Source organism: Canis lupus, chromosome 11 (genome assembly GCF_048164855.1).
Source record: "Canis lupus baileyi chromosome 11, mCanLup2.hap1, whole genome shotgun sequence".
NCBI classification, from domain to species: Eukaryota; Metazoa; Chordata; class Mammalia; order Carnivora; family Canidae; genus Canis; species Canis lupus.
In genome coordinates this window covers 24,248,991-24,275,886 of record NC_132848.1, presented here as the reverse complement: position 1 = coordinate 24,275,886, position 26,896 = coordinate 24,248,991, and the positions used below count along the sequence as shown (strand labels likewise).

The 26,896-nt window shown below is 55.5% G+C and overlaps 1 protein-coding gene across 4 annotated transcripts in view; it reads left to right on the top strand.

Moving 5' to 3' along the window:
- PARVB (parvin beta) overlaps positions 1-26,896 on the top strand; it is a 97,292-nt gene that overhangs the window by 14,071 nt on the left and 56,325 nt on the right. Inside the window, exon 1 of one of the 4 annotated variants that reach the window (XM_072843601.1) lies at positions 13,960-14,089. The exons of 2 other annotated variants lie outside the window; for them this stretch is intronic. In XM_072843601.1, coding sequence (XP_072699702.1) covers positions 13,990-14,089 — 100 coding nt within the window. In that variant the 5' untranslated portion in view covers positions 13,960-13,989. Of the gene's footprint in view, positions 1-13,959; positions 14,090-14,215; positions 14,258-26,896 lie in introns of those variants that run through there. One more of the 4 variants, XM_072843602.1, reaches the window with a different exon arrangement.

The window sequence follows — 26,896 nt, the reverse complement described above, 5'->3', positions numbered from 1 at the left end:
ATGCTTAGTGTCAAGTTCTTTACGTGTTTAGTGTCAAGTTCTTTAAGTGTTTCTGTGTTTGAAAAAATAATACAACATTTTGGGGGAATTGCCTGGGCCACGCACGTAGGAAGCCCTCTGTTAGGGTATTAGTTATAATTTTTTATTTTTTTATTTTTATTTTTTATTTTTATTTTTTAAATTTAATTTATTTTTATTTTTATTTTTATTTTTTTGGTATTAGCTATCATTATGACCTCTACCACCACCACCACCCCAACTCCCCACTTTGCACATCACAGACACATGCAGGAAGAGAAGACCAGGGACCAGCTGGTGGCAAAAGGGAAGAAATAACAAAATAGAATGAGACCATCATGATATATTTGGGGAGGTGCTTCCATTCAAGAACGCTTAGGAAACAAGAACTTAAGTGAAGGGCTGGGAGCTCAGGAGGGAAGCTCATCCCCTAAATCAGTTGTAATTTCTGTCCTGTTGCCTAATCAGGTGTAGGCTGCAGGCATTTGCAGCCACGGGATGGAAGACACGGTGCCCCAGGAGCTGTCATCTTCAAGCATCCTGCTGCTGCTTCTGATAATGTCTGCACTGTGTTAGGGGAAGAGAGTGTTTTAGTTAAGTCTAACTAGAAAACATATTATTAGTATAATGAGATTTTAATGATTTGAAATTTTGTTGAAGCAGCACGCAGAATTTCAATCTTATTGTGTGCAGCTGGGCTTTGCTTTTATTTTATTTTTTGCTTGGGCCTCATTGAACGTTTCTACAATTATTATTTAGATTTTCTTTCTTAGAGCCCCGCTTTTAGGCTGCTCCTAATGTTCTTGTTTAGCAGATCCTTTGGAAAGAAAAAAGAAAGAAAGGGATATATATCCTTTTTGTGCACACTTAGCTGGCTTATATCAGATTTGGGTGTGAGTGCTGTCCCTGAAGGAGATCTATATGTGTTTTTTTTTTTAAGGTTTATGTTGATGCTTTGCTCACTATTCAAAATTGCCACGAAGAGAGAACAACCCAAATGCCCTTGAACAGATGAATGGATAAACACAATGTGGTGTATCCATACAATGGAATACTATTCGGTGGTAAAAAGGAATGAAGGATGGATTGGGTCAGAACATGGATCAACCCTGAAAATAGGATGCTCAGTGAAAGAAGCCAGACACAAAAGGCCACACGTTGTGCGAATCCATAGTTAGGAAATGGAAAGAATAGGCAAATCCACAAAGTAGTAGATTAGTGTTTGCAGCAGGCTTGGGGGGATGGAGAGTGTCTGCTAATGGGGCACCAGGTTTCTCTCTGGGGTGATGAAGATGTTCCTAAATTCATTGTGGTGATGGCTGCACAACCGGTGAATATCCTAAAACTCCTCGAATCACACCCTTGACAAAGGCAGATTGCATGGAATGTGAATTGTCTGTCAAGCAGTTAGGAAAAATAGTGCTCAGCTGGGCTTGGAGCCTGAGCTCATCAGTGTCTCTCTGGCCCTACATCGGGTCCCTGCATTATTTCCAAGGTGGGGTCCTTAACCCGGGTGAGGATGAGCCCTGGGGACGGACATGGATTGGTGGAGCCTTCCTCCTCCTCATCCTGTCCAGTCCCTGCCCTGGTGGCAGCTGTCCCCTATGAGCGGCTGGTGCTTGCTCAGATGGCCTCTTCCTGTCACCACTCTGATGCTTTGGGGGCAGGTATCTTGCTGTCCTCGTTGAGAAAGTGAGCATGGGGACCCCCAGCAATTGTGTGTGCATTTTTTCCTGACCTTGTGTGCCTGGGAGGGAGACTTTAATGAGGTTCTTTCTTACGGGGCCAACAAATGTTCCAGAAGCTCTGAGCTGAGACAGCGCCTGTTAAACTCTTGACTTTGGCCCACGGTAAGAAATGCATTTTACACAGAAACGCCAGTCCAAACCTACATTTATTCACATCTGTGAAATCATATCCTCCTGTAAGTGAAGCACATCGACCTTTCCTACTCGATTCTGTTTCATTTCATTAGAGCAATGTGCCGGTCACACCAAGCGGATTTTACGACTCTGTGGGTCAAGATGATGGTTTCATTCACTGTGTTGCTCTGAGAGATGCAGGGAGGGAATGAGTCCATGGATGTTAAGGGTCCCAAGGAATTTGAGGACCATTATCGTTGAGTCTGGCGTCGGGTGCTCCGGCCTGGTGGCTCACACTCTCATTTGTTCCTTCTCGTTCATTATCCTTCAGCTTCCCAGGTAGGGCAAGACATCCTTGCGTTGGAGCTCCCACAGCACAGGGGCGGGCAGGGGACAGGGTGGCCCTGCCCGATGTGGCCCAGCGCCCCGGTCGCTGGTGGGTGGGCAAGACCCTCCCTCGGGGTTCCCCTCGCTCTTGCTGTCCGCTGTTTCTTCCCTGAGATCTTGGCCCATTTGTTGAAAATCAGTTGACCTGCTGGCCGGTCTCTTCTGTTGCCTTGGTCTGTTGTCTGTCCCATCCTGGCACCAACTGTGCTGCCTGCATTACCGTGGCTCTGTAGGAGATTTCTCCCACTTTGTCCTTTTTTGACAGCGTGGTTTTAACTGGCTGGAGTCTCTTGAGATCCCGTAGGAATTTAAGGATGGGTTTTCCTCTTTCTATAAAAGTTACCATGGGGATTGCATAGAATTTGGAGATCACCTTGGGGAGTAGTGGCACTTTAACAATATTAAGCTTTCCAATCCCTGAACTCAGACGTCTGTCCGTTTATTTAGTCTTCTTTAAGCTGCTTTAGCAGTGTTTTGTAGGTTTTTGTGTGTATGTGTGCAGGGCTTTTGGCCTCCTTGGTTAGATTTATCCCTGGGTAGTTTATACCTTTGGATGCTATTGTACATGGACGCTTTCCATGCCCGGAATTAATCGAGCGTGCGGCCCAGCAGCCTGGTTCCTGGCTGGCTGGCAGGGGCCCTCTCAGTTGCCCGCTTGCTGGTTCTTGTCACTGTGCCTGGCTGGCGTCTCACTTTGAACCAGAGGGGAGGTGGTACCCCTGCTGATGGGGGCGGGGAGGGCCCTGGCGCGGGATGAACTCCTGGCCCTGGAGGTGGATGAAGCTGGCCGGTTCTCAGGTGTCCACCTGGAAAGCCTGATAGAGGCCACGGCCGGTGTGGATGACCATCATTCAGTGGCAAAGCCGGCTGTCTTTATTACAGGTTATCTCCCCTATGCAGCAGCCCCTGGATCCACCTGATTAAGGGAGGTGCACAGGGTGCCCCTTGCACTGCCGGCATCTGCGGAGCAGTGAGTTAACCACAGAAGGCTCTGCAGGGTCCTGGGGAAGGTCACGGGCGGGCGGGGGAGGGGTGTCCCGTGGGCGATGTGGAGGGTGCATCTGGGGGCTTGGAGGCTGAGGCCAGAGTCTGCTGACCGGAGCCTTAGGGCCCTTATCAGTGAGGGTGGGAACAGCAGCTTGACCTCTGATGGTTCTGAGGATTAAGTGAGGAAAGGCTGAACACAGAGCCCAGCGGTAGGGAGGCTGAGGCCCCAGTGTCTCGCCTTCCTCCTCAGTGGCGAGCACTTCCTTGGAACCACACGGCCCCGAGTGCTGTGTGCTGTGGACGCCGTTGTGACCCATTTTACAGATGGGGAACCCCAAGGACGGAGAGGAGAGTGCTCTGCCTTGGCAGCCTGTGTGGGTCCCTGTCACCCTCAGCCTTGCTTTCCTTGCCTGTAAAATGGGCACGAGGAGGCCTGGCCTGCCTCCCTGAAAGACTCCTTGGGAGGTTTCACTCCAGACAGCACCTTGGACATGCAGTGGGGGCATAGAACCCTCAAGACGACTCGGGGGCACAGGTTTAAAGGCTTTGGAGGAGGACACCTGGGTGGCTCAGTGGTTGAGCATCTGCTTTTGGCTCAGGGCATGATCCCGGGGTCCCGGGATGGAGTCCTGCATCGGGCTCCCCGCAGGGAGCCTGCTTCTCCCTCTGCCTGTGTCTCTGCCTCTGTCTCTCTGTGTCTCTCATGAATAAATAAATAAAATCTTAAAAAAAAAAAAAGACTTCGGGGGAGTAGCCCCAAGACCTGTAGTTCCTCCAGCTGCCTTCTCTAAGGAACATTGTGAAAATGGAGCCATTCATTCATTCATTCATTCATGCCTTCACTCTTTTGTTCCTTCAGCAAACGTTTGTCGGGCAGGGCTTGGGCTAGAGCCTGGACTGTGCCCAGCAAAACACATGCCTCTCTTCAGAGCAGGTGGGAGCACAGCAGACGCTTCAGTCCTGCCCCAGGAAGGAGGGACCTTAAAGCGTGCGGTGGGGGCCAGCCCTGGCCTGAGATCAGGGAGGACTCGTCCCCTGCAAAGGTGGCTCTTGCGCTCACGCTGGAGGGTGAGCTGGATTTAGCCAGCAGGGTGGCTATAGGCAGAGGGCACAGCTCTGGGCTGGGCCACTTCCCCAGAGAACTGAAATGAAGATGGAGTCCCATCCTCAGGGGGAAACCGAGGCCCTGGGAGGGGTGGGACACCAGGTCGGCTTCAGAGCGAGCAAGGTGTGTGTCGCTGTCAAATGGATGACCCCGTCCTCCAGTGGGAGAGGCCGTCAGCCGGGAAGGGAGATCTTTCTCTTCCCTCTTTGCCCATATCAGGCACCAGACGAGAACCACAGGTCTGTTCCTCGGGGTTGGCTCCGGTCTGATTAAATTCGGGTGGTGCCCTGCACCTTGCAGGCGGCGCGGGTACAAATCTCCACCATGTGAAATGTGAGCGGGGGACACACACGGTGTGCAAGGCGTTTTGAGCTCGATTCGATTTCTCCAGCAGTAAAGAGCCCTCTGAGGAGGCGTCCCCACGGCTGCGGAGGCCCCACTGATTGGTTTTTATTTTCCTTCGCATTGGAATGATCCAATTATAGGCATGACTTCTGAGCCCATTGCAAGGAGCTTTAGAGGCTGCAGGAGCCCTGGAGATTCAGGCCGGAAATCCAGTTCGAATTGGTACCTTATTCCTCTGGAAGCGGGGGGGTGGGATGGGCTCTCTCTCTGCCCGGGCCAAGGGCTCAAGCACCGGGAACGAGGAGCGAGTGGATTTTGGTGTGCGGGCAGTGTGGGCCTCGGCCTCGTCTTGTCTCTGGTGGGGATGGGCTCCCGCGCCCACTGTGAACGAGCCCTGCACGGGTCCTGGGTGCCTCGGTCCTGGGTGGGGGGTGCCCGTGCTGGGCTCACCTAGATCCCTCCCTCCACCGCTCAGTCACCACCCCACGGCAGGGTCTGCAAGGGCCAGGGGGGAGGGAGGTGTTCTATTTTCTGCGGTGACTTCTCAACTCTGCCCCTACAGCCACAGAAAATAGGACACGGATGGCCGTGGGCGTGTTCCAATAAAACTTTATTTACAAAAACAGGCCAGATTTGGCTCCCCTGGGGGTTTACTGTCTCCCGCTCTATGGCCTAGATTAGACTAGTCCTTCCTGTCTTCCTAAACTGTTCTTTGAACAGGAATCCCAACAACCCCACCCGCCCCCGGGACCTTCTGCACCTGTTAAGACTGTATGCTTCAGACTGGTGGGAAGGCACAAGACCTAGGTCGCTTGTCCCCTCTTAGCTTGGTGACCTTGAGCTTGACCTTGCCCCGTCCCATTCTCCAAATGAGGGGATTGATGGCAACACCTCTCTTACCAATACCAGGGTCATTTTAAGAATTAAATGTGTGAACGTGGGGCACCTGGGTGGCTCAGTGGTTGAGTGTCTGCCTTCGGCCCAGGGCATGACCCTGAGGTCCTGGGGTCAAGTCCCGCATCGGGCTCCCTGCATGGAGCCTTCTCCCTCTGCCTGTGTCTCTGCCTCTCTCTGTGTGTCTCTCATGAATAAATAGAGAAAATATTTTTTAAAACGTATGAATGCGTGAGAAAAGGCCTTGTGAACTGTGCAGCATCACCTGCGTGCGCCCACATTTATCACCAGGAGCATAGAGGGGAAAATTGGGCAGAGAAATTGTGGCTGGGGCCCAGGCCAGGCATTTATTTTCACCTGTGCCTTTTAGGTGCAGGGTGTCTGGCTTCTCTGATCTGTGGAATAAAGTGCCCGATGGCCTGTGGCACGCGCTCTCTGTCCTCTCTCTGTCTCTCTGTCTCTCAGTGCTGCTGGCTCCCAAGCTCCATCTGTGCTAAGTATCAGCTGTGATGGGAGAAGCACAGATCCTCCATGGCACTTCAGCCAGGCAGCCATAAAAGTCTTCCTGTCACTTAGCAGAAAGGGTCTCATTTGACAGGTGCCATGTCATCAAAGACCTGTGTTTTGTGGCTGCACAGTCCCTGCTGCAGTATATGTATCAATCTTAGGAAGTGAGAGGGAGGGCCCAGAAAAGCCCTTACGTCCTATGGGCTGTTTACGGGCCCTGGGGGTGTAAGGGGGGATTAATAATGAATAACATTCAGTGGAGAATGTTCCGCTGGTTGGGCTTCAGCCGTGTATAGCCCGTGACTCCATCCCTGGGCGTTTGGTGGTGAAGGAGGCCCCAGAGGCCCTGACATGAGCCAGGTGAGTGGTTCTGTGTCTCAGGGAGTTAGTTTCAGACTTAGCCACAGCGGGAAGAGGGAGAAAGGCAAGCACCCACATTCCCTCTTGATGGAGGGAGCACTTTCTATAGTTGGCATGCATTTACAAAGTGAAGCTCATGCCAGGCGGCACTTTGCTCCTGTTAGCATCATGCAGCAGGCCCAGAAGGAGAGAGCTGTGGAAGGAGATTGAGCGGAGGTCTCTGCGATGGGCTGAGTTGTATCCCCCTCTGCTCCCTCCCCAAAGATGTGTTCAAGTCCTGACCCTGGGGCCCTGGGAATGTGACCTCGTTTGGAAACCGGGTCTTTGCAGATGTGATTTAGATGTAGGTTCAGATGGGGTCCCAGAGTGGGTTGGGTCTCTCATCCAGTGTGTTCAGAGGAGGGTGATGGGGTGACACATGGGGAGAAGGCCACGTGACCATGGCAGCCACCAGCCAAGGAGCGCTGGGGTCTGATGGCCACCACCGGACCCCAGGGAGAGGGGAGGAAGGACCCTTCCCTGGAGCCGTCAGAGGGAGCACGGCCCTGCCACCTTGCTCCCAGACTTGTGGCCCCCAGCCTGGGAGGGTACAAATGTCTGTGTTAAGCCTCCAGGTTTGTGGCCATCTGTTACAGCAGCCTGTACGACCAGTGCCATCATTGTCATCATCTGGCATGGGACCTGCTCATTGCGTCTGTGGTTCTCCTGCCACTGAGGTTGTGAGTGAAAGTGGAAAGTCGCACGTGGGCGTAGAGTTAGGGGCGATGCACTGGTAGTGCTCGTAGACGGGTCCGCCGCCCGGGGGGTGGTGTGAGCGAGGACCAGGCCTCTCCATCCTCGTGTGTGTGCGTGCGTGCGTGCGTGCGTGCGGCCTGCCAGAGCCGGGATCCGGGAGAGGCTGAAGGACTTCAGACTCGCTTTCTCCTCACCTGGTTCTGGGTGTGCTGGAAAGATTTGTGCTCTGCTCTCACCTGGTCCTAAATCCCCCGCCCCTTGAAAGCGTGAAACACTTGTGTTATGAATTCTGGTAAGGTCGGGAATCTTTTCTTGCAAGGGTCCAAAGAGTAGAATTTCAGACTTTGTGAGCCAGCTGGTCTCTGTGGAGACCATCAGCACCGCCGCCGGAGACGACACATATACATCCAGGTGTGGTCACGTGCCAATAAAACCTTTTTGCAAAAGTAGGCGTTGGGCCAGACTTGGGCCCAACTGGCTACACTTTGCCAGCCATGGTGTCAACCAACAATCACAAGACCCCGCATCTGACATGTTCTGCTTTCTAGAATGTTCTCCAAGAGATGGCCATTTAACACGTTCTGTTATTGCTACCTTCCACGGTGATGACCTAGAGGGAGGATTAGAGCATAATCCTGGCAGCGCGGATAAGCAAGCCCGAGATCACTTTGCATGAGAGCCGCTGTGATGGTTTGGTACCCGGAAAGCACACAGTGTGCCTCTGTTTTTATGTAGCTCCCTCCTCCTCGGGAACATGGTCATTAAAATATATATCATGACATGGCAGCATGATTCACAGTAGCCCAAAGCTGGAAATAATCTGTGCGTCGATTGATGGACAATAAACTAAATGCGGTCCCTCCGTACATGGCCTGTGATTCAGCCTTGACAAGGAAGGAAATTCTGATGCCTGTGACTACACGAGCGTTCCTTGAGGGCATTGTGCCAAGTGAAACCAGCCCCAGAAGGACAAATGCTGTAGGATTCCACTTATATGGGGTCCCTAAAGTGATCAAATTCATCCAGATGGAGAGCAGAGTGGTGGGCGCCAGGGCCTGGGGGAGGGGGAGTGGGAGTGGTTTGGTGGGGACAGAGTCTCGCTGTGGGAAGCTGAAGAAGTTGTGGACGGGGGCGGCGGTGGTGATGACTGTACAACAGCGTGACTGGACTTAATGCACCGAACGGTACACTTCGCAATGGTTAAAATGTAGTATTTTTTGTTGTGCGTATTTTACCAGAATCTAAAAGATAAAGGCAAAAATCCTGGGAAACGTTGCACATACAAAAGAACATATGTACAGTTTAAAGAATAATTTTTTAAAAAAGATTTGATTTATTTATTCATGAGAGACGCAGGCAGAGGGAGAAGCAGGCTGTCTGCGAAGAGCCTGATGCGGGACTCGATCCCAGGACCCTGGGCTCACGCCGTGAGCCGAAGGCAGATGCTCAACCACTGAGCCCCCCAGCTGCCCCCGGGCTTCCACCTCTGCCTGTAGCGCTCCCAACCTTCTGAATCTCGCCGGGCAAGTTACCCTACCTCTCTCTCTGCCCTGGTTTTTCTGTCAGGTGACAGGCGTAGCACCAGGTTGTGAGGCTGATTGTGTAAGAGGCTCAGAAACAACACCTGGGAAGTGCTCAGAAAGGCAGCTGGCTGGGAAGCCGCGGTGGTGTCTTTGTCGAGGGGGCCCTGGTGAGGATCTCCGGCAAAAAAATGCTCAGTTTGTAAGCTGGTAGTTCCATTTGTGGGAGAATTAAACACATTTAAGAGTAAATTAAATTAGGGGATCTGTGATCATTAGCTGCGTAAATGCTTTTTTGAGAAATGTAATGTTCCAGGCAAGATATAGCACATGGTGGCATGCTCACTAAATATTTGTTAGAACGAAGGATAATTTTATGAGCCAATCAAGTCACATATAATGGGATTATTTGGTTCTAAAACTAATGAGGTGACAGAGAGCAGGAAAGGCTGCTAAAAATAATCTGTGCTTGTAGAAAATCCAAAGACCAGAGAAGAGGCTCGTGCTGGATTGCAGCCAGGGACGAGGCCCAGAGATTGCTGGCACGCTGCATCCCGGGAGCTGTCCCACGGCCCATTTGGGATGATGGTTCAAGGCCTGAATTCATCTGCACTCTGTGCAGACCTGTCAGAGGTGCACCTGCCTCTGCCAAGCTGGGGAAACCAGTGGATAGAACGAACTGGATACCGACTTTGTAGCTTAGAATGGGAAGTGTGGCTGGGATCCCGAGTCTCGGTCCTCTGCACCTGGCCCCCAGGGGGTGGCGGAGTGGGGAAATCAGTCCTTGATTGCCTTTTCCTTGTTTCTGGTGGTCCTTGGCTTATAGACACATCACTCCAACCTGTCTCTGTCACCGCATGGCCGCCTTCCCTCTGCGTCTCATTTCCAAATTTCCCTCTCCCTGTAAGCACACCCTGTATGGCCTCCTAGTCACTTGATCACACCCGCAAAGGCCCTCTCCCCCAGTAAGGTCCCATGCATGGGTTCCCGGTGGTGGTGAATTCTGGGGGTAGGGGATACTCTGCAACACACGGTACCCCACACTTAGTAGATGCCTAAAACCCATCAGGGATTATTCCTCTTATGATTATTCTCATCGATGAGGGAGTGGTGGGGATAAGTCGTAAACACATAGCTAATCCTATTTTATCTTGGGGCTGCACACTCTGTGGTTCATCTTGAGGTCTCTTGTTGGTTTTGAAGGGAGAAGGAGGATTGGTCTTTCTCTCTTCATTTGAAAAAGACGGTGGAGCATGTGTCTGTGCAGGGCCCACAGCTTAGAAATTGATAAACCCTTGTAGATGAACTTCTGCTTGTAATTTCCTTCTGTACGGTTTTTTGAGGCATAAGATAAACAGCAATTTTTCCTGACATTCTCTTCTTCTTCTTCTTTTTTTTTTTTTTTTAAAGATTTTATTTATTTGTTCATGAGAGACACAGAGAGAGAGGCAGAGACACAGCAGAGGGAGAAGCAGGCTCCCTGCAGGGAGCCCGATGTGGGACTTGATCCTAGGACCCCAGGATCACGCCCTGAGCCGAAAGCAGATGCTCATCCCTGAGCCACCCAGATGCCCCCTGATATTCACTCCTTTAAGGTGAACACTGCTCACTATCAGCCTTGGGGGGTTGATTGAGCTGGTGCAGTGTCCCAAAGAGAAGAGCCGGCCATGGCCACGAAATGTGGGTGTTGGGTGTAAATTCAGAATATTGTGTGCTTGATGTCGCTTATATATTGGCTATAAAAAAGGATGTCACCCAGCTCTTCCCTTAAAAACTCTCACTTGGCTTGTTTGACAAGTACAGAGGTGTGTCATTAAACAGATACAAAGACTGCTGTCGTCTGATTTTAAATAGCGCTTGTCACTCTCCTGGTGGTGTTTGCCTAGCATAATGGCGGGGTGGATGTGACAGTCCCAGGTGGCGGTCTCCTCCAGCGCAGTGCTTTTTCTCTCCTTGTCATCAGCGGAAACCTCTTTGCTTATGTTCCGAGAAGGTGGGAAGGATTCAGAGACGAAGGGTGGCTTCTTGCACAGGAATTTCGTGGCTTGTTGCTACGGGGCATCTTGCGCTCCAGTATCTGGGGGGCGGAGGTGAGGAACTGCTTTCAGGTGGAAACTTCCAGAAAATTGAGCGGGAGAAACGGAGGCTGAGCTGGAAGCGAGAGAAATCGGCAGTGAAAAAAGGTGCTTGAAGCCGGGTGCTTCGGGGTCCCCGTCCCCGTGTTTCGGGGTGGGGGTGAGGACCCCGGGCTTAGCACGTGTCCCACCTGCTGGGACGTAACTGGGTGGGTCGGGGCCCTCTGGTGACGCAGCCGCGGTAGGCATCAGGGCTTAGATGAGGTCGGGATGCACCTAGCTCCCAAAGAGTGGGGACCCCGAGGAGAGTCTGGTGTCGCTCAGGAAGAGAAGTGGCGGAGGAGAGGAGGTGCCGGGCTCCGTTCCTTCCTTCTGGAATAGAGTGGGTCCTCGTTCCACGCGGTTCTTTTGTTCTCACCACGAACACTGTGTCAGCGATACGGAACCACCGCTCCCGGGGGGACAGCGTTCACTTACTGGTCAGTATGTGGCTTTGTTTTACGTGTGCTCCTGTTTAAAGCCACCTGATGTGATAGAGATTATTGATTCGTTACCATGGAACTTGCCACCACCGCCGCCGAGACCTGTGCCTGGACACAGCTCATCTAAAACATGCGTGTCCTTCACAAGGCACGTCACAGCTTTCTTGCACTTGGGGACATGGGACTCTGCTTCACGATGCTTGGGGTCATCTTTCTTTTAAATTCAATGTATTTAAACTAAAAAAAATTATTTTTATTTTTTTTAAAGATTTTATTTATTTATTCATGAGAGACACAGAGGGAGAGAAAGAGGCAGAGACACAGGCAGAGGGAGAAGCAGGCTCCATGCAGGGAGCCTGAAGCAGGACTCGATCTCAGGACTCCAGGATCATGCCCTGAGCTGAAGGCAGGTGCTCAACTGCTGAGCCACCCAGGTGTCCCCCAAATTTGTTTTAAATCACCTGTTTCTTCTTCCTCTTCCCATAACTCCCCACCTCTGGCAGTGCCTGGCTGCCTGGGTGGCTCAGTGGGTGAAACGTCCCAGGGCCCTGGGATCAAGTCCTGCATCCGGCTCCCTGCTTAGCGGGAGCCTGCTTTTCCCTCTCCATTTGTCCTCCAACCCTCCCACCCCCCTGCCCCAGCTCATGTTTCTCTCTCAAATAAGTAAATAAAATCTTGGGGAGAAAAAAGAGGCATCTCTCTGGGCACCAGGGGTGTTTGCTGTCCTGTTGGTGGGCTCTGTGTTAATTTGGGTTTGCCAGGGTTGACCTAACAAAGTCCCATAGACCGTGTGGCTTAAGCGGCAGTAACTTAGGTACGTCTGGTTCTAGAGGCTGGACGTCCAAGGCCAGGGTGCCAGCAGGGTTGGCTTCTCTCCCTGGCTGGCTGATGGTGTCTTCCTCGGGGTCGGCACATCCCTGGCTTCTGTCTGTGTCTGTGTCTACATTTGCTCTTCTTCCATGGACACCAGTCACGTTGGATCAGGGTCCACCCATAGGACCCCATTTTACCTTAACCTTCTTTTTTAAGATTTTTATTTATTCATGAGAGAGAGAGAAAGAGAGAGAGAGAGAGGCAGAGACACAGGCAGAGGGAGAAGCAGGCCTCATGCAGGAAGCCCGATGTGGGACTCGATCCTGGGTCTCCAGGATCACGCCCTGGGCTAAAGGCAGATGCTCAGCCACTGAGCCACCCAGGTGTCCTGCTTTAATCTCCTTTTTAAAGCCTCTGTCTCCAAATCCAGTCACAATCTGAGATCCTGGGGATGAAGACTCTGACGTTTGTGTTCTGGGGGTGCAGGGGATACAGTGTAGCCCATAGTCTCCCAAACACAAGAACCCGTAAACTAAGATCAGCCTGGGGCCTGCATTGGCTTTGGGCGTCTAGTACTTGCTGGGCCACTTCCCTGGTCTCACCTCCATGTGACCATGGGTTTGTACCATGTCTAGTGGGGTGGAGTGCGGGGTGGGGCGGGGGTGCGTGGGAGGGTGGCATCATGATGCTCATGGCTGCTCGTGGCCCCAAAGTACCTTTCTGGAACCCTGCCACCAGGAGGGCCAGCTCCGGGTACCCCCGTGTCTCGGTCGGGCTCATGCCCTCCCCACTGAAGCCAGCCCGGGGCCGGTGGCTCATCACACAACACCACCGAGCAGAATGTGTTTCCCTGGGAGCTGGGGATGGCTAGTAATGATCACAGATAAGAGCTAATGGTGCTTCCCGGTGCCAGGTGCCGCAGAAACTCGTTTACCCCGTGACAACCCCACGAGCTCAGTTATGGTTGGGAACCCTGTCTTATAGATGTGGAAACACAGACATGTAGCCCGTGCAGGTCACCCCGCTGGTGGGTGGCTGGGCCCTGCTTTTTTATTTTATTTTATTTTATTTATTTACTCATGAGAGACACAGAGAGAGGCAGAGACACAGGCAGAGGGGGAAGCGGGCTCCCTGCCGGGAGCCCCATGTGGGACTCGATCCCAGGACCTCAGGATCATGCCCTGAGCCAAAGGCAGCTGCTCAACCTCTGAGCCCCCCAGATGTCCGTGGGCCTCGCTTTTTTTTGAAACCCAGAGATCTACCTGGTGGCCAGAGGGGGAGGAGATCTAGTTCTGCACTGCCCCCCCCGCCCCCTCCCCTGCCCCCCAATTCCAGGATCTTCCTGGGTCCCTCTGCCCTGGGAAGTGAGCAGCACCCAGAGCAGGTCTACAAGCCTCCGCAGTTTGGGTGGCTCCGGCTTTCTGTTTCTGGTATCTGATTTCTGTTGTCGTGGAGACGGGGTGACAAGTGTTGCTCGTGGGCGCGGGGGCTCCTGACGTCGTTGGCAGCCGCTGGGCCCTCCCCCCGGGGGCCCAGCCTCCAGCCCCAGGTCCAGATCGGAGGCTTATCGGAGGCTTATCGGAGGCTTATCGGAGGCTAGCGTCTGCGGTTCTGTTTGTCCCCTGAGCCAAGTGATCACCACTCCGGTCGCACCACAGGACTGGAGACTCCCTTCCTTCCTTCTCTGTGCGCTGTGGGGCGGTTCTCCCGGGGCAGTTTGTTGGCCCACGAGGCCGTTGGCCGTGACGATGAAAATAGTGTTTCGTGGTCAGCGGAGTTCTATCATCTGGAAGCAGCCTGTCCCCCGGGCACCCCGATCCCTCGTGCCTTCCTCAGAGCGCCCTAAAGAGGCCTTTTCTGCAAATCGCCAAGTCATGACGACCCTGCCCGTGCCCATATATGCCCCTGATGTGTGTCCCCCGGCTCCCCGCCGAGTGCCCGCTGGCCTGGCATGCATCTGGGCTTCTAACGCGTCCTCCAGTCGCACCCCTCCTGGCCAGTGAGTGCCCCCTGTTTCTGACCACTTTCAGCAGGTGTTACACCCAGGCCGGCCCTTACTCCCCCTCTGCTTTAGGGGCGGGGGGGTGTCTAGACGAGCGTGGGCCCTGGGCTGGCCATGTGACACTTCCCAGGAAGGTGACGAGGACGTTGGTGTGAGGATGGTGGGGTAAGTGGGTCCTTGGGGATCTCCACTCGGCCCAGGTGGACAGGTACCTGCTGTGTGCATCACAGCTGCCGGGCTGCTTCCATCATTCGGTGGGACACGTGGATCTTTGGGCCCAGAAGGATGGCATTTGGAACATTTCAGGGACAAGTGGCAATGATGCTGGTTGTAGGGACTACCTGATATGATGGATTTCTTCCTGTTTTTTTTTTTTTTTATTAAAGGTTTTATTTATTCGTGAGAGACACAGAGAGAGAGACAGAGACACAGGCAGAGGGAGAAACAGGCTCCCTGTGGGGACCCCGATGCAGGACTCGATCCCAGGACCCTGGGGTCATACCCTGGGCTGAAGGCAGACGCTCAGCCGCTGAGCCATCCAGGTGTCCCTGATGGGTTTCTTTTGAATGACCTTTGGCTCTGTCTTTCCCCTTTAACTGGCTGTTCACAGCCAGGATCTGGCTCTCCTTGTCACCCCCCGGATAAGAGATTTGTTTCGTCTTTTCTTCGGGAGCAGTAGACGTTGGAAGGAATTTGTGTGGAGCAGGTGGGGGTGATGAGCCCAGCTCTGTGGTTGTCAGTCCCGGTCGTGGCAGCTGGCATAGTCACCCAGCTGCTCCATCTTCCCACCCGGGCAGGAGATAGTGGTGCAGGTGACGTGTCTCGTGTGATGCTCATAACTTCACAGTTGAGGAAGCTGAAGGTCAGAGAGGCTAACTAACGTGCCCGAGGTCATGCAGCACTTGGGAACTGGAGTCAGGGGTTCACCTGAAGTCCTTTCCTTTTATTTTTTTAAAAATATTTTATTTATTTATTCATGAGAGTCACAGAGAGAGAGGTAGAGATACAGGCAGAGGGAGAAGCAGGCTCCATGCAGGGAGCCCGATGTGGGACTCGATCCCGGGACCTGGGATCACGCCCTGAGCCCAAGGCAGATGCTCCACCGCTGAGCCACCCAGGCGCCCCTCACCGGGAGCTCTAACATCGGCTTGAAGATCATCTCCCTGGTTATCTGGAGGCCCCTTTGCCTCTTGTACCAGGAAAGCTCCCAACAAATGCTCCTTCCCCACCCGATGGAGGAAAAAACACATTTTCCCTGGGCTCTGCTTGGTTTAAAAAAAAAGGGGGAGACACTGGTGCTTGGGTCCTCAGGTGACCACGCTAGGAGCCCTAAGTCACAGACGGAGTTTTGCCTGTGTCTTGATCATTCACATGCTTTCTGTAGGTGTGTGGGGCCCCTTCTGGAGGAGAAACTGGCAGTTGAAGGAGGAGTTTAAGGAGGTTGAATGCAGGGAGGCTCTCTGCTCACTCTGGGAAGGAAGGCTTCCCCATAAGGAGCCCCTGGCTCTTCCCTGCAGGAGTGCGTGGGGGAGGGGAGGAATAGGAGCAGATGGTCGATGGAGGGGCTGGGCAGCTGGCAGAGGGGCAGACCCGGAGGACCTTGCTCTTGCCCGTTCTAACCCAGGTGCTGGGAGGCCGCGTTCACTGCCCGTCCCCCTGGGGGAGTCTTGAGGCGCAGGCGCACAGTCAAGGCTCTGAGAAGTTCTGCAGAAAAAGTCCTCTGTTCAGCTCTGCTTCACCCACTGCTTCCTGTGCTCCTGTGACCCGGGCTGAATTCCTGCAGGATGCCCAGCTAGGGGAGCCCCCTTTCGGGGACCAGCAGTGATGGGGACAAACAGGCATCCTGCTCTGCTGTGCCCTGCTATTCTCCAGTTTTCTCCGGTCCTGCTGGGTGTCAAAAAGCGAATCCTGAGCGTGCTTTCTGCCTGGAAAGTACGCAGGTGGAGGTCTATTAACTTCTCCGTGGGGAAAGGCCCCCAGATTCCCAAGGTGTGGGGAGCGACTTGAGAGCGGCCCCTCCACTGGGCTCTGTGGCCACCTGCCCACACCCCCTCCCCGTTCCCCCAGCTTGCTCTGCTCGGCTCCCAGAGGCCTTTTCTGAAATCTCGCTCCCCATTGGGGTGTTTGCGTGTATGTCACGTCCTCAGGCTTGAGATCTGCTGTGCAGAGGGCAGAGGGCAGGACAGCGGTGACGGGCCTGAGGATAGCGGGACGCTCAGTGAGGGGACAGAAGGATACCAGTCCTCGCTCCATCTCTTGCTGGCCACCGGGCCTTGGCCATTCCTTTATCTTCCTCATTGGTAAAATGGGGGTAAGGGAGCCACCCGCTCATTGCACTTAGGTCCTCCTGCGGCCATCCACAGGTGCCCAGCAGGTGCCACTCCTGTGTCGCTGCCTGTTGTCGCCGTGTGTTCTGGCTCCCATCTCCCTCCTCCCTACTATGGGGATCCAGGAGGGTAAGAACTTTCCAAGGTTTCTTAAGTGCCAGTGACCTCCCTTGTCTGTTATTTTGTGGAGAGCGTTACCTCGCTGGGGAGACTTGGTTCTGGGATGGATGTCAGCACTCGGCTGTCTCTCCTTGGGCAGATCGCCTGCTCGCAGAGCCTTGTCCCCTGGTCTGCAGTGGCAGCCGGGAGCCCGCGTGAGCTCGTGCAGGAGGGTGTGGGGCAGGCAGGCTCCCCGTAGAGGCCAACTTCCTTCCTCCGTGGCGCCAGGTCCAGTTGTCTCCGTCTCCACCCTGCAGGGTGGGGGATTTCAAGTTGGGGGCGGATTGGGACACGAGCGAGCGGGGAACTTGCGAATGAAGAGATGGCAGTTTGTTGATCGGGGACTTCAGAGTCACCCTCTCTTCCCAGCTCATTAGCCGTCCTCCTGCTACAGGAAGACCCAGAGCAAAAGGACTCCCTTCCCCTGCCTGCTGGGAATGTGAGGATGGAGGCTGCCACCGTGTCCCTCCTCCTTACAGGCCAAGACTTGGTTCCAAGGTTACCTGCTCCAGGAAGCCTGCCTGGACTGCCAGTCGTTCCCTCTCAGGTCGCTAGCATTTTCACACAGCTCCATTACCCGTCTCCTGGGTGCTGAGGCCCCCGCGGCAGGGCCTGTGTCCGAGTCCTCGCCTGCCACCCAGTGCCCGACCTGGTGTTGGTGGATGTCTGTGGAGTGGTCGCGGGTGAGTGGATGAGCAGAAGTAAACTGAGTCAGAGCTCTTCCCAGCTCTGCTATCGATGTGCGGAAAAAGCCAGACTTCTTCTATGAAGTGGAGGAAGTGCAAACTAAAAGTGAATTAATATAAGCACCTACTCGCCCCAGCCCCTGACTGTTAACCTGTCAGCCCCGTCAATGCCAGAGGGCCCCGGGGGATGAACTATGTCCCTCGGTGTTATCATCCTCTCCCCGTGCAGCTGGGGAAGTAGGATGCGCCTTTGCTTGGGGTCTGCTGCCCGGAGGCACTCACAGGCGGTGGAAGGCCCCAGAGGCCCAGCAGGGAGCACCCCTTGGACCAGAGTGTGAGGACCCTGGGGCGGGAAGGAAGCCGGGTGCCGTGACAGTCACCCAGGCATCCTTGGGGCGAGCATCTGAGCAGGGCTCTCTGGACGCACAAGGAGGGGCTGGTCATCTAGAGCTCCCGCGGGCGGTCAGACGGTCAGCACACACCCCGCGGCTTTGAGGCTGCGTGGTCCCGTTGCCCACACGGCCGCCTGGGTGAGCAAGGCGGACAGGAGACCATGTCGGGACTGTGATGCTGGGCTGCTCAGCGGAGTATCTGGCAGCAGCTGTCCCGCCTGCACACCGGCCTGGTCCAGCGTCCCCACCTAGCCCCCCTGTCACCAGAGTGCGGAGCACTGACCCTGGGGGGGCCCTAGCTTCCGTGGGGAGGGAGGGGGCCCAGTTGGCAGGGCAGCCAGATGTGGGGAGGTGGGAGGCCAGGCCTCCAGCAAACGGCTGGGTTTGTTACAGCCCCAAGAGGGCAAGTTCCCCCGCCCCCTACCCCCAGGGTGGGCTGACCCCTTCACCAGCACTTCACCACCTAGGAAGGAAGAGGCCCCAGGATGGGGCAGCAGCAGGCATGACTCCCCCGTGCTCCCCTCAGCCGCCTGGCCGGGCATTAGAGTCTAGCCGAGAGCCAGGCCTGCCGCATGGCCATGAGCTTGCCCTGGCCCTCGGGCCCCCACCTCACGTCCATACTTGATTTCTCAGCCAGTAGAGTCTGGGCTGGGCCTTTGTGCCAAGGACGCCTGCCCCCATGTGTTCCCTGGACTTGGGGCCTGGTTGGCAGCAGGCAGGAGCCTTTTGCCCAAAGGTCTAGAGGCAGGGACCCGCACCGCCTTGGCCCTGTGGGCTGGAGGATGCCCACACTCCACACTTGGTTACACCCTGTTATTACTGCGTGAAGTTGTCACGCTGTTGTCCATACGGTACCGTCTGTGTCCAGCTTGAACAGGTGCTCCCCGAGCACAGGGTCTGTTGTACCCTTGGAGCCCAGGGTATGGTTTGCAGAGCACAGGACAGCTGGATGGGGTCCATGACAACCCCGTGAGGTGGTGTTGAAGGGCCCAGTCCCCATGGGATCCTAACCTGAGTGAGGGTACCGAGGAGCTTGCCGATGCCACCCAGCTGTGCAGAGATGTCGGGAGCCCTCACCTGGCCAGCGTCTGGGGGGCCCGAGGCAGCTCGAGCAGGATCCCCTCTGTCCCCTCCCGGCACTGTTCACGTTTTGCACTGGATGATTCTCTGGGGCGGGGCCGGCCTGGGTGCTGAGGTGCTGAGCGGCCTCCTGTGGGGGGGTTCCGCCCTCCCGACTGAGGCCGGGCCTATTTCAATGACTGCTGTGTCATTGGAGCTTAGCCCGGGGTCTGGCACAGGGCAGGTGCTCAGTAAAACCGGTGCAGTCAGAGAATGTTCTGGGCCTTTTGAGATGACATGGAGTAGTAGCGGGGCTGTTGCGAGGCCGTATGAGTTTTCTGTGGCTGCTATAACAAATTACCACAAGTTTAGTGGCTTCAAACAGCACAAATGGGGCACAGGGAGCTTCTCCCTCTGCCTGTGTCTCTGCCTCTCTCTCTGTGTGTCTCATGAATGAATAAATAAAATCTTAAACAAAACACAAACTTACAGTTCTGGAGGTCTTAAGTCCTAAAATCCAGGTGTTGGCAGGGCTCTGCTCCTTCTGGAGGCTCCAGGAGAGAATCTGTTTTCTCGACACCTCAGCTTCTAGGGGCCCCCTGCCCCGCGTTCCTTGGTGTGGGGCCCGTTCTCCATCTGCAAAGCCAACGATGGGTGCCTTCGGCTCTCTCCCTGCTTCTGCTGTCTCATTGCTCACAGCTCCACCTATGTCCTTTTTTTTTTTTTTTTAAAGATTTTATTTATTTATTTGAGAGGGAGGGAGGAGAGGGAGCATGAGCTGCGGAAGGGGCAGAAGGAGAGGGAGGAGCTGGGAGCCTGATGCGGGGCTCGATCCCAGGACCCCAGGATCACGACCTGAGCCGAAGGCAAACAGTTAACCGAGCCACCCAGCTGCCCTCATCTGTGTCCTTTTTATAAGGACCCTCACAACTTCTTTGGGCTCACCTGGCTAATTGGGATAACTCCTCATCTCAGGACCCTTAACTTAATCATATCTGCAAAGTCCCTTTTGCCTTGTAGAGTCACAGGGAGCAGAGTGGAGACATCTGTGGGGGAAGGGGGCGTTATTTAGCAGGGCACAGAGGCCCCAAAGGAAAATAGCTCCTGTGAGTTCCAAAGAGGAACAACGGAGGGGACAGTTAGGGTCCTGCAGCATTCACGTGTTCATTCGTCCACGAATCCACCATTTACTTGCCATGTGTCGCCGAGTGCCTCCTGTGGGCCGGGCCCCGTGCGGCTGCCCTTCCAGAGCACTGTGGACACGCATCCTCTGACAGGTGTATGCATCTGCCTCAAACGTGACCATGCTTGAAAGGAAAGCAATAGGACGCAGCCCCTTGGAACCATGTGGGGTGCCGGGGGCAGGGGAGCCTCGCTTTGGCTGGCAGGATGGGAATCTCCACTGGCTCCCAGCTGCCCCTTTGGGGCTTTCCCTCCAAAGGCTGGTCTCCGGGAACCCCGGTGGGTCCTGAAGGTCCCTCTCCTTTGTTGTCTGGACCGTTGGATCCATTCAGCAAGGGTGGAGCCGTGCTTGCCCAAGGGGGGGCCGCCCGAGAAGCCGCGTGGGCCCCTGGAGTATCTCCGGTGAGGACGCGGCCGCCAGCCCCCCGGGTGCCCATCCGCCCATCCGCCCAGACTCTCTGGGTGGCGTCTGTGCAGAGGGAGTCTGGTCTCGCATCGGCCGTGGAGATGGGCCACGAGAGGGCGCTGTCCCGCCGGCGGTGTCCTCCCCGAATTCTCTAATTCACCCCCCTCCCCCGAGGTCTCTGGTGGCAGGTGCACAGAGTATCTCTTTTTTTTTTTTTTTTTTAACGACTTAATGATTTAATCTTCTTATTTTCTCAGCAGAGCGCGCTTTGGACTTCCCTGAATACGATGGGACTTTACCGATCAGATTAATTAATACGAGTTTGCAGCGCAGGGACCAGCCGCACTTGCTTCACCAGGCTTACTTCTGCATTGCCGTTTCTCTTTTCTCTTTATTAAGCACATTTCTCTCCCGGTGCATTAAGCTCGTTGGGCTCACCCCGCTCCTGGAAATGATCAGAGGATTTCATAACCTCCTGCTTTGGTGGGGCACCCCGGCACTGCTCGGCTCCTGGGCGGGGCAGGGGGCCCCTGGCCGCGGCCGATAAGTACACAGGGGAGACATCCATGTGGCTTTTTGGATAATTCTGGGTCTCTTGAGGGGATGCTTTCAGCCCTCTGCCCCCACCTTCTGCTTATTTTAGGCTCTTTCTCCCTATTTTGTTAACTCATGACAGATTTTCATGACCAGTGATTGAAATTGCTTCCACGTACTCACCAAAACCCAGCACGATTGATTGGTGGAAATGTGATAAATGCACCATCCCCAAATCAAGGGAACAGAGCACATACATCACATCCAGATTAGCATGAACGCAGCCAGGATGCAGTGATTGCCAGGCGTTTGTGCTAAGCGGGGGACTGAGAACGCGGGAGGCGAACCTGGATGGCCCTTTTGGGGGCCGGGGGAGGCTGGCCTCGGGGCGTGGGTCCAGCTGTTCGTCAGATCACAGATACCAAAGAGCACCCGTTAAGTGACGGTGGCCCTCGAGGGCCCGGGAAGCCGGGGCTCTTGCCCATCCCCAGGGAGGCACATTTGCCGGGGGAGCCCACTCCGCCATCCGTTGCTCCTGGCACGCGGCTGCATTTTGATTTCACTGTGAGTCACTTGAGCAGTGCTTCTGAGCCTTCCGCGGGCTCCGTGGCTTCCTTCTCCTGGTCGCCGGTCACCACCCACGGTGGCTGGCCTCAGCTCCCACCTGGCGCTTTGGGAGGCACTTTGGACTTCTTGGGGAGTTGATGTGGTGGGGGTGGCTGGGGGGTGGGGTGGGTCACACTGTTGTTGGCACTGTCCAGCTGCCATCCTGATGTTTTACGTAGAGTTGAGGCTCTGTTATAATTCAGCCCAATTAGTTTCTGTTCTAAATGCTCAGCCACCATATAAAGCATTTCGTGGTGATGCCCGAGCAGTAAGTGAAGGATCCTGGAGGTTGGATCACGCCTGCTTTGCTTTGTTTCAGTGTCTGGGTTTTTTGAGAATCCGTGACGTGGGGGTACATCCCACCCCCGTCCTCTGAACAGTTAGCTGATGAAGCCGTGATACCTCTCGATCCTTACACACACCTGAGGCTTTCGGGATTTGGTTTGACTTGGTTCTGTCAGGCGGGCGCGCTTTCGTGGGGCCCTCTCTGCGGGGCCCACTTCTGGGAGCATTAGGGTTGCTAGGGGTTGGCCTCTGCCTCTGGGAGCCTAAAATCTGGCAGGGAGACATCCACACACGCCTCCCTGGTCGCCACCCGGGAGCGCAGGGGTGGCTGTGAGTTCCCGCAGCTTGGCAGGCCGGGTGAACTTGCCAGGCAGGTGCCTCCGTGTGACACGAAGCCATCCCTGTTCCCCAGTGCAGGTGCCGGTGGGGGCACGGGAGGGGGAGACCCGACGTTTACCGCCCGGCTGCTGCTTGTTTGATTAGTTGTCACGACAACCTCAGAGTCCTGTCTGGTTATCATCCCCCTGCAGTGGAAAGACAGTGAAAGACAGAAGGAGACGTGGCCCGTGCCCAAGGTCATTGTACGACGGACCTCCAGAGCCTCTGGGTTCTCTAGTCTGCCCGCACCAGCGCCCGCCCTGGACTGGGGGTGGGGGGTGGGCTTCCGGTGGAAGAGCAGAGGTTCGCAGCGGACTATAAAGGTGCAGCGTGTTGGGCTGGCAGGTGCAGCTGCAGGATACAGTGCTCTTGGAGGGGTCACAGCCCGAGCAAAGGCCCGGGGGCCTGGCTGTGCCTGACCCTGTGCTCTTCCTCAGTGGAGTGTCGGGCTGGGATGCGAGGGGCAGGGATTTGGGCTTTGTGTGGGGAGGCATTAGAAGATGGGGACGGTCTGTGGGTAGAGGCATGGCCTGATGGGCTGTGTTGGGGGGACAAAGTCTTGAGACAGGGTGGGAGGTGGCCTGGAAGAGAGGGACTGGGAGCCGAGACCCGCAGATTGCGGAGCACGCCCCTGGCCTCGCGCTGGTCCAGCCGCTACATCCGGCCCCTGAGGATCCTGACTGCTGCATCCGGGAGGGGACTTGACTAAGCTGACCCACTTGCTGTCCTCCTGAGCAGCCGGCCACATCATCCCCCGTCCCTCCAGGATCAGTCATCCTTTCTGAGCCGGGAGCCCGGGCCCCTCCCGTGTCCTGGTTTCTGCTCGCCAGGTGGTTTATATGGTAAACCTGACATTTCACGTTCACCTAGAAGTCTTTCTTCCTGTTCTCCTTCCCACAGACAAGCCGTTTCTCTGTGATTCTCACATTTTTCTGATCCCCCAGGGCAAAGGGGAAGAAAAGGCCTGATCTGGGCCGGGGAAATTACCTGTTTGACATCAGCTTCTGAGTGCCAGCCTTTTTTATATTTGTACTTAAGCGACTCTCTGTATTCAGAGGACCTACTTTCCTGGACACGGGTGGGTCGCTTTGTTCTCGCTGGCCTCTCCTGCGGGTGCCTGCAGCAGGTGGCCGGTCTGGACGCGCACCCCAGCCGACGAGGTTTGGGGAATGTGGCTCCAGAGGCAGCTTTGTCCCAATAAGTCCCTAATTGCGGAGCAGCATCCCTCCCCTGAGTGCTCACCGTCCACACACCACATCGTGGTAATTGGGTCCTTGGCGACCCACGGCTGCCAGGCTAATGGAAGCCTTAATGGAAACTCTCCTTTTCCACCCAATTAAGTGGCTGGAGGTGGAATGTTTTGCAAGCACTGTGTGTTCCCCGTTTTCCCGGCTTTCCCCATTCTTCTGACTCCTTACCTAAATTCTCTGTTCAGCTCCATTTTGTTCATGTAAACACGTAGTCCCTTGTTCCTTCTACAAAGATCTGTTGCGTGGGGCACCTGGGTGGCTCAGTGGTTGGGCGTCTGCCTTTGCCGCAGGTCATGATCCCGGGGTCCTGGGATCGAGTCCTGCATAGGGTTCCCTGCTCAATGGGGAGCCTGCTTCTCCCTCTCCTCCTCCCCTCTCCTCATGCGCACCTGACTCTCTCTCTCTCTCAAATAAATAAAATCTTAAAAAAAAAAAATCTTTTGCGCTTATGACATGTCAGGTTTTGTGCAGGATGTGAGGCCGTGGTTGTGAACAGTACCTGGCCCCTGCGCACTCTGGGGTACGGGGCAGAGAGGCAGGCCCACCCCGCAGCTACATGACAGGGGGTAAAAGATTATGGTTGTCACACGTGAGGGGAGCTGTAGGAAGCCAGAGGGGGAGCCCTCGCTCTGTCTGGGGTCATGAGTGCAAAGAGAATGCTGTCCTTGCCAAAGCTGGGGCATGGGGTGGAGTTAGCCAGATGGACCGTGAAGAGCATCTCTGGTGCTGGGGACAGTTGGGGCAACGATGTGATGGACACTAGTGGTTTTGGGGTGGTCTCGTTGGCGGGTGTGTGCAGAAGTCAGGAGCTGCAGCTGGTTTGATGAGGGGTGGCATGTGCTCATCAAGCATTTGGGTGCCTCTCCAGGGGGCTTGCCTTTTACCTTGGCGCCAGCGGGAGCCGCGCTGTGGATTACACCAGGGAGCGACTGGTTAGCTTTCTGTGTCAGAAGGACTGTCGCATCAGATAGGACTCTGTTTGCAAATGACAGGAAACTCAAAGTGGTTGAAGAACAAAGTGGAATTCGTGGGTCCTGCCTTGAAAAGAAAGGGCCATCTGTTGGCCGGCCTCGGGTTGGGCTTGATCCAGCACACAAACAGGGTTGCTAAACTAGTCTCTCCGTTTTGTCTTAATAGATTATAAGGCCTGAGAATGGGGTAGGGGTCCTTGCTGATTCTGTCCGAGGGAAAGCTGGGTTCTGTGTGGCCAGAAGAAAGGTGACAGGTGCTGGGGAGGAGAAACCGCTGAGTCTAGGATGGTCACCCGCCAAAGGGGAGAGGCCACGATAGGGCCTGTGGGAGGCCGGGTGGCCATCCTGGTGACGGGTGACAGGTTCCTCCCCTCTGCGCACCGGCTGCTCCAGGGACAGGACACAAGATGCTGACTCTCAGGTCGGTCCTGTCTTGCCCAGCACCCTGGTTCCTCCCTCTGTGTTCTTTGCGTGTGTCTGTATTTTGCGGCCTTTTGCCTCCAGCCGTGGCTCCAGAATCAGGGTATCATTTGCAGTAGCTTCACATGGTCAGGGCTGTGCCTTGAGGTCCCCTCACTCCATCTCTGCCTCCCTCCGGATTGCTTGCTGTGTCCACTGGGGCTGGCAATGCCTCCGGGAGAATCCCAAGGGTCCCCCTCCCCAAGGCCCATTTCTACCATTGAACCCATTTTCCTAGGGTGTGGGAACCAGCCCTTTGGAGAAGAGAGCCTTGGGAGGAGCCAGGGGTGGCAAGTGAACTCATCCATTATTGCTGCCGGGCCCAGCAGCTCCGCACTTGGCTCGAGATCGAGAACAGGGATTTGGAGGAGGGGTGAAGTTCTGGGTTCTCCCCACCGGTGGGAGGTGTTCCGTGCCTCCTGTCAGTCCCACCAGAATTGGGAAGATGATGTGGTTTGGGGCACGGCCAGCCGTGGGTGGGTGGGATCCATCCCTAACTGGCCGGGCCAGCTTGGATGTGGCTCAGTCTCTTAGAGACCTCGCCTGCGGTGGGGAGCTTCGTGTGCTGGCACATGGGAGGCGTGCCCAGTAGACCTCCTTCCTTCCCGGGGAGGGAAGCACCTGTGGCAGGTGCGGGCCAAGTGGAAAGGTGTTGAACTGTGGCCCCCCGTCTTCATCTCTGAAAGGAACACCAAAAGCTGCAAGCCAGTTTGGGTTTCAGGAGCAGGGGTGGGGGGGTGATGCTGTCTCTAAGTTCTGGGCTCATGGACCACCGGGCATCAGTGACATCACCTTGGGGCCAGTTACTGGAGCCAAGCCTTGGACCCTGCCCAGGCCTGCTGGGTTGGAATCCGCCTCTAGTCCAGGGCATCCTGAGTGCAGTGAAGCTCGGGAGCCTGGCTGAGTGCTTGGGAGGGTGCACGGTTAGCAGAGGGCCCTGGGCAGGCTCTGGCGGCTGACGAGAAGGGACATGACTGGCGTCTGGGCGGTGACAGGTGTATCCACGGTGTTGTCTCCGGGCTGCTCCCGTCTCACCCGGCAGGGTTCCTGAGGATGCGGCCCCTTGGCCCCCCTCCTGCCCCTTTCCCAGCCTGATTCGGGCTGCACGCAAGTCCCTGGTATGCCCTAAGACAGATGCCATGGGATGATCCGTTCCGTAGAAGCACAGAGGAGCAGCTGAGGACAGGGCAATCCGAGGTTCTAGCCGGGTAGACGCCTCTTGCATCCAGAAGAAGGCATTTCCCGGAGCCTGGAGGTCTTGACAGAATTGCCTGGGGGAGATCCGATCCTTCACCCCCCAAGCCCACTGCTTCTCTCTTGCCCACACACGAAGCCGTGGGCGCGTGGCCCCCCGTGACTTGCTCAGGGCTGTGCCGCAGACACACAGCTCTCCCTGCAGGATGGAGCACCTACACCTGTCTGGATGCTCTGCGGCTGGGCTCTGGGTCCTGCTCCTCTGTCCTTCCTCGCCCCAGAGGTGAGTCCTCAGGACAGGCTTGGCTCTGGTGGGGCCTCCTTCCCCGGAGGATTGGCTGTCTCGGGCTTCAGGACCCACGGGGGCCACAGGCACCGACTCCTACCAGAATGTCTGGCGTGGCCCAGCCTTCCCGTCTCTCCCCGCCCTCGTCCCTTCCAGACCTAACACCGCTCCCGTCATTCTGGAGCAGAGCCTTTCCATCTTTTCTGTATGAATTTAGATGCGTACACCTAGAAATAGGTAGATCTGAGTCTCTGATTGTGTCATTTGCATAAACATCATGCTGTATCGTTTCGAAACCTGCTTTTGAAAATGCAACACGGTGACACGTGGTGCACTTAGAGCCTTCTCTACAGGTGCCAGGTGCTGGGTCAGGCTGTGGGGGCGGAGGGGCCGCAGCACATCCTTCCCCTCTGCCTGCTGCCGGCGCCGGTGCCGGACTCTCGGCAGCATGAGGGCAGGCCCCGAGCGTCCGGCCGAGTGCCAGTACCTAGGTGGCCTTCGACCCATGCTCGTTAGGTCAGTAGGGCTGTAGAGCCCGGGGCTTGCCGCTGCCTGAACAGGACAGACCTTCAGCTGTGAGCTCTCAAGGGGTTCAGGAGCACCTGCTGACCTGCTTTGGATTTTGCTTTA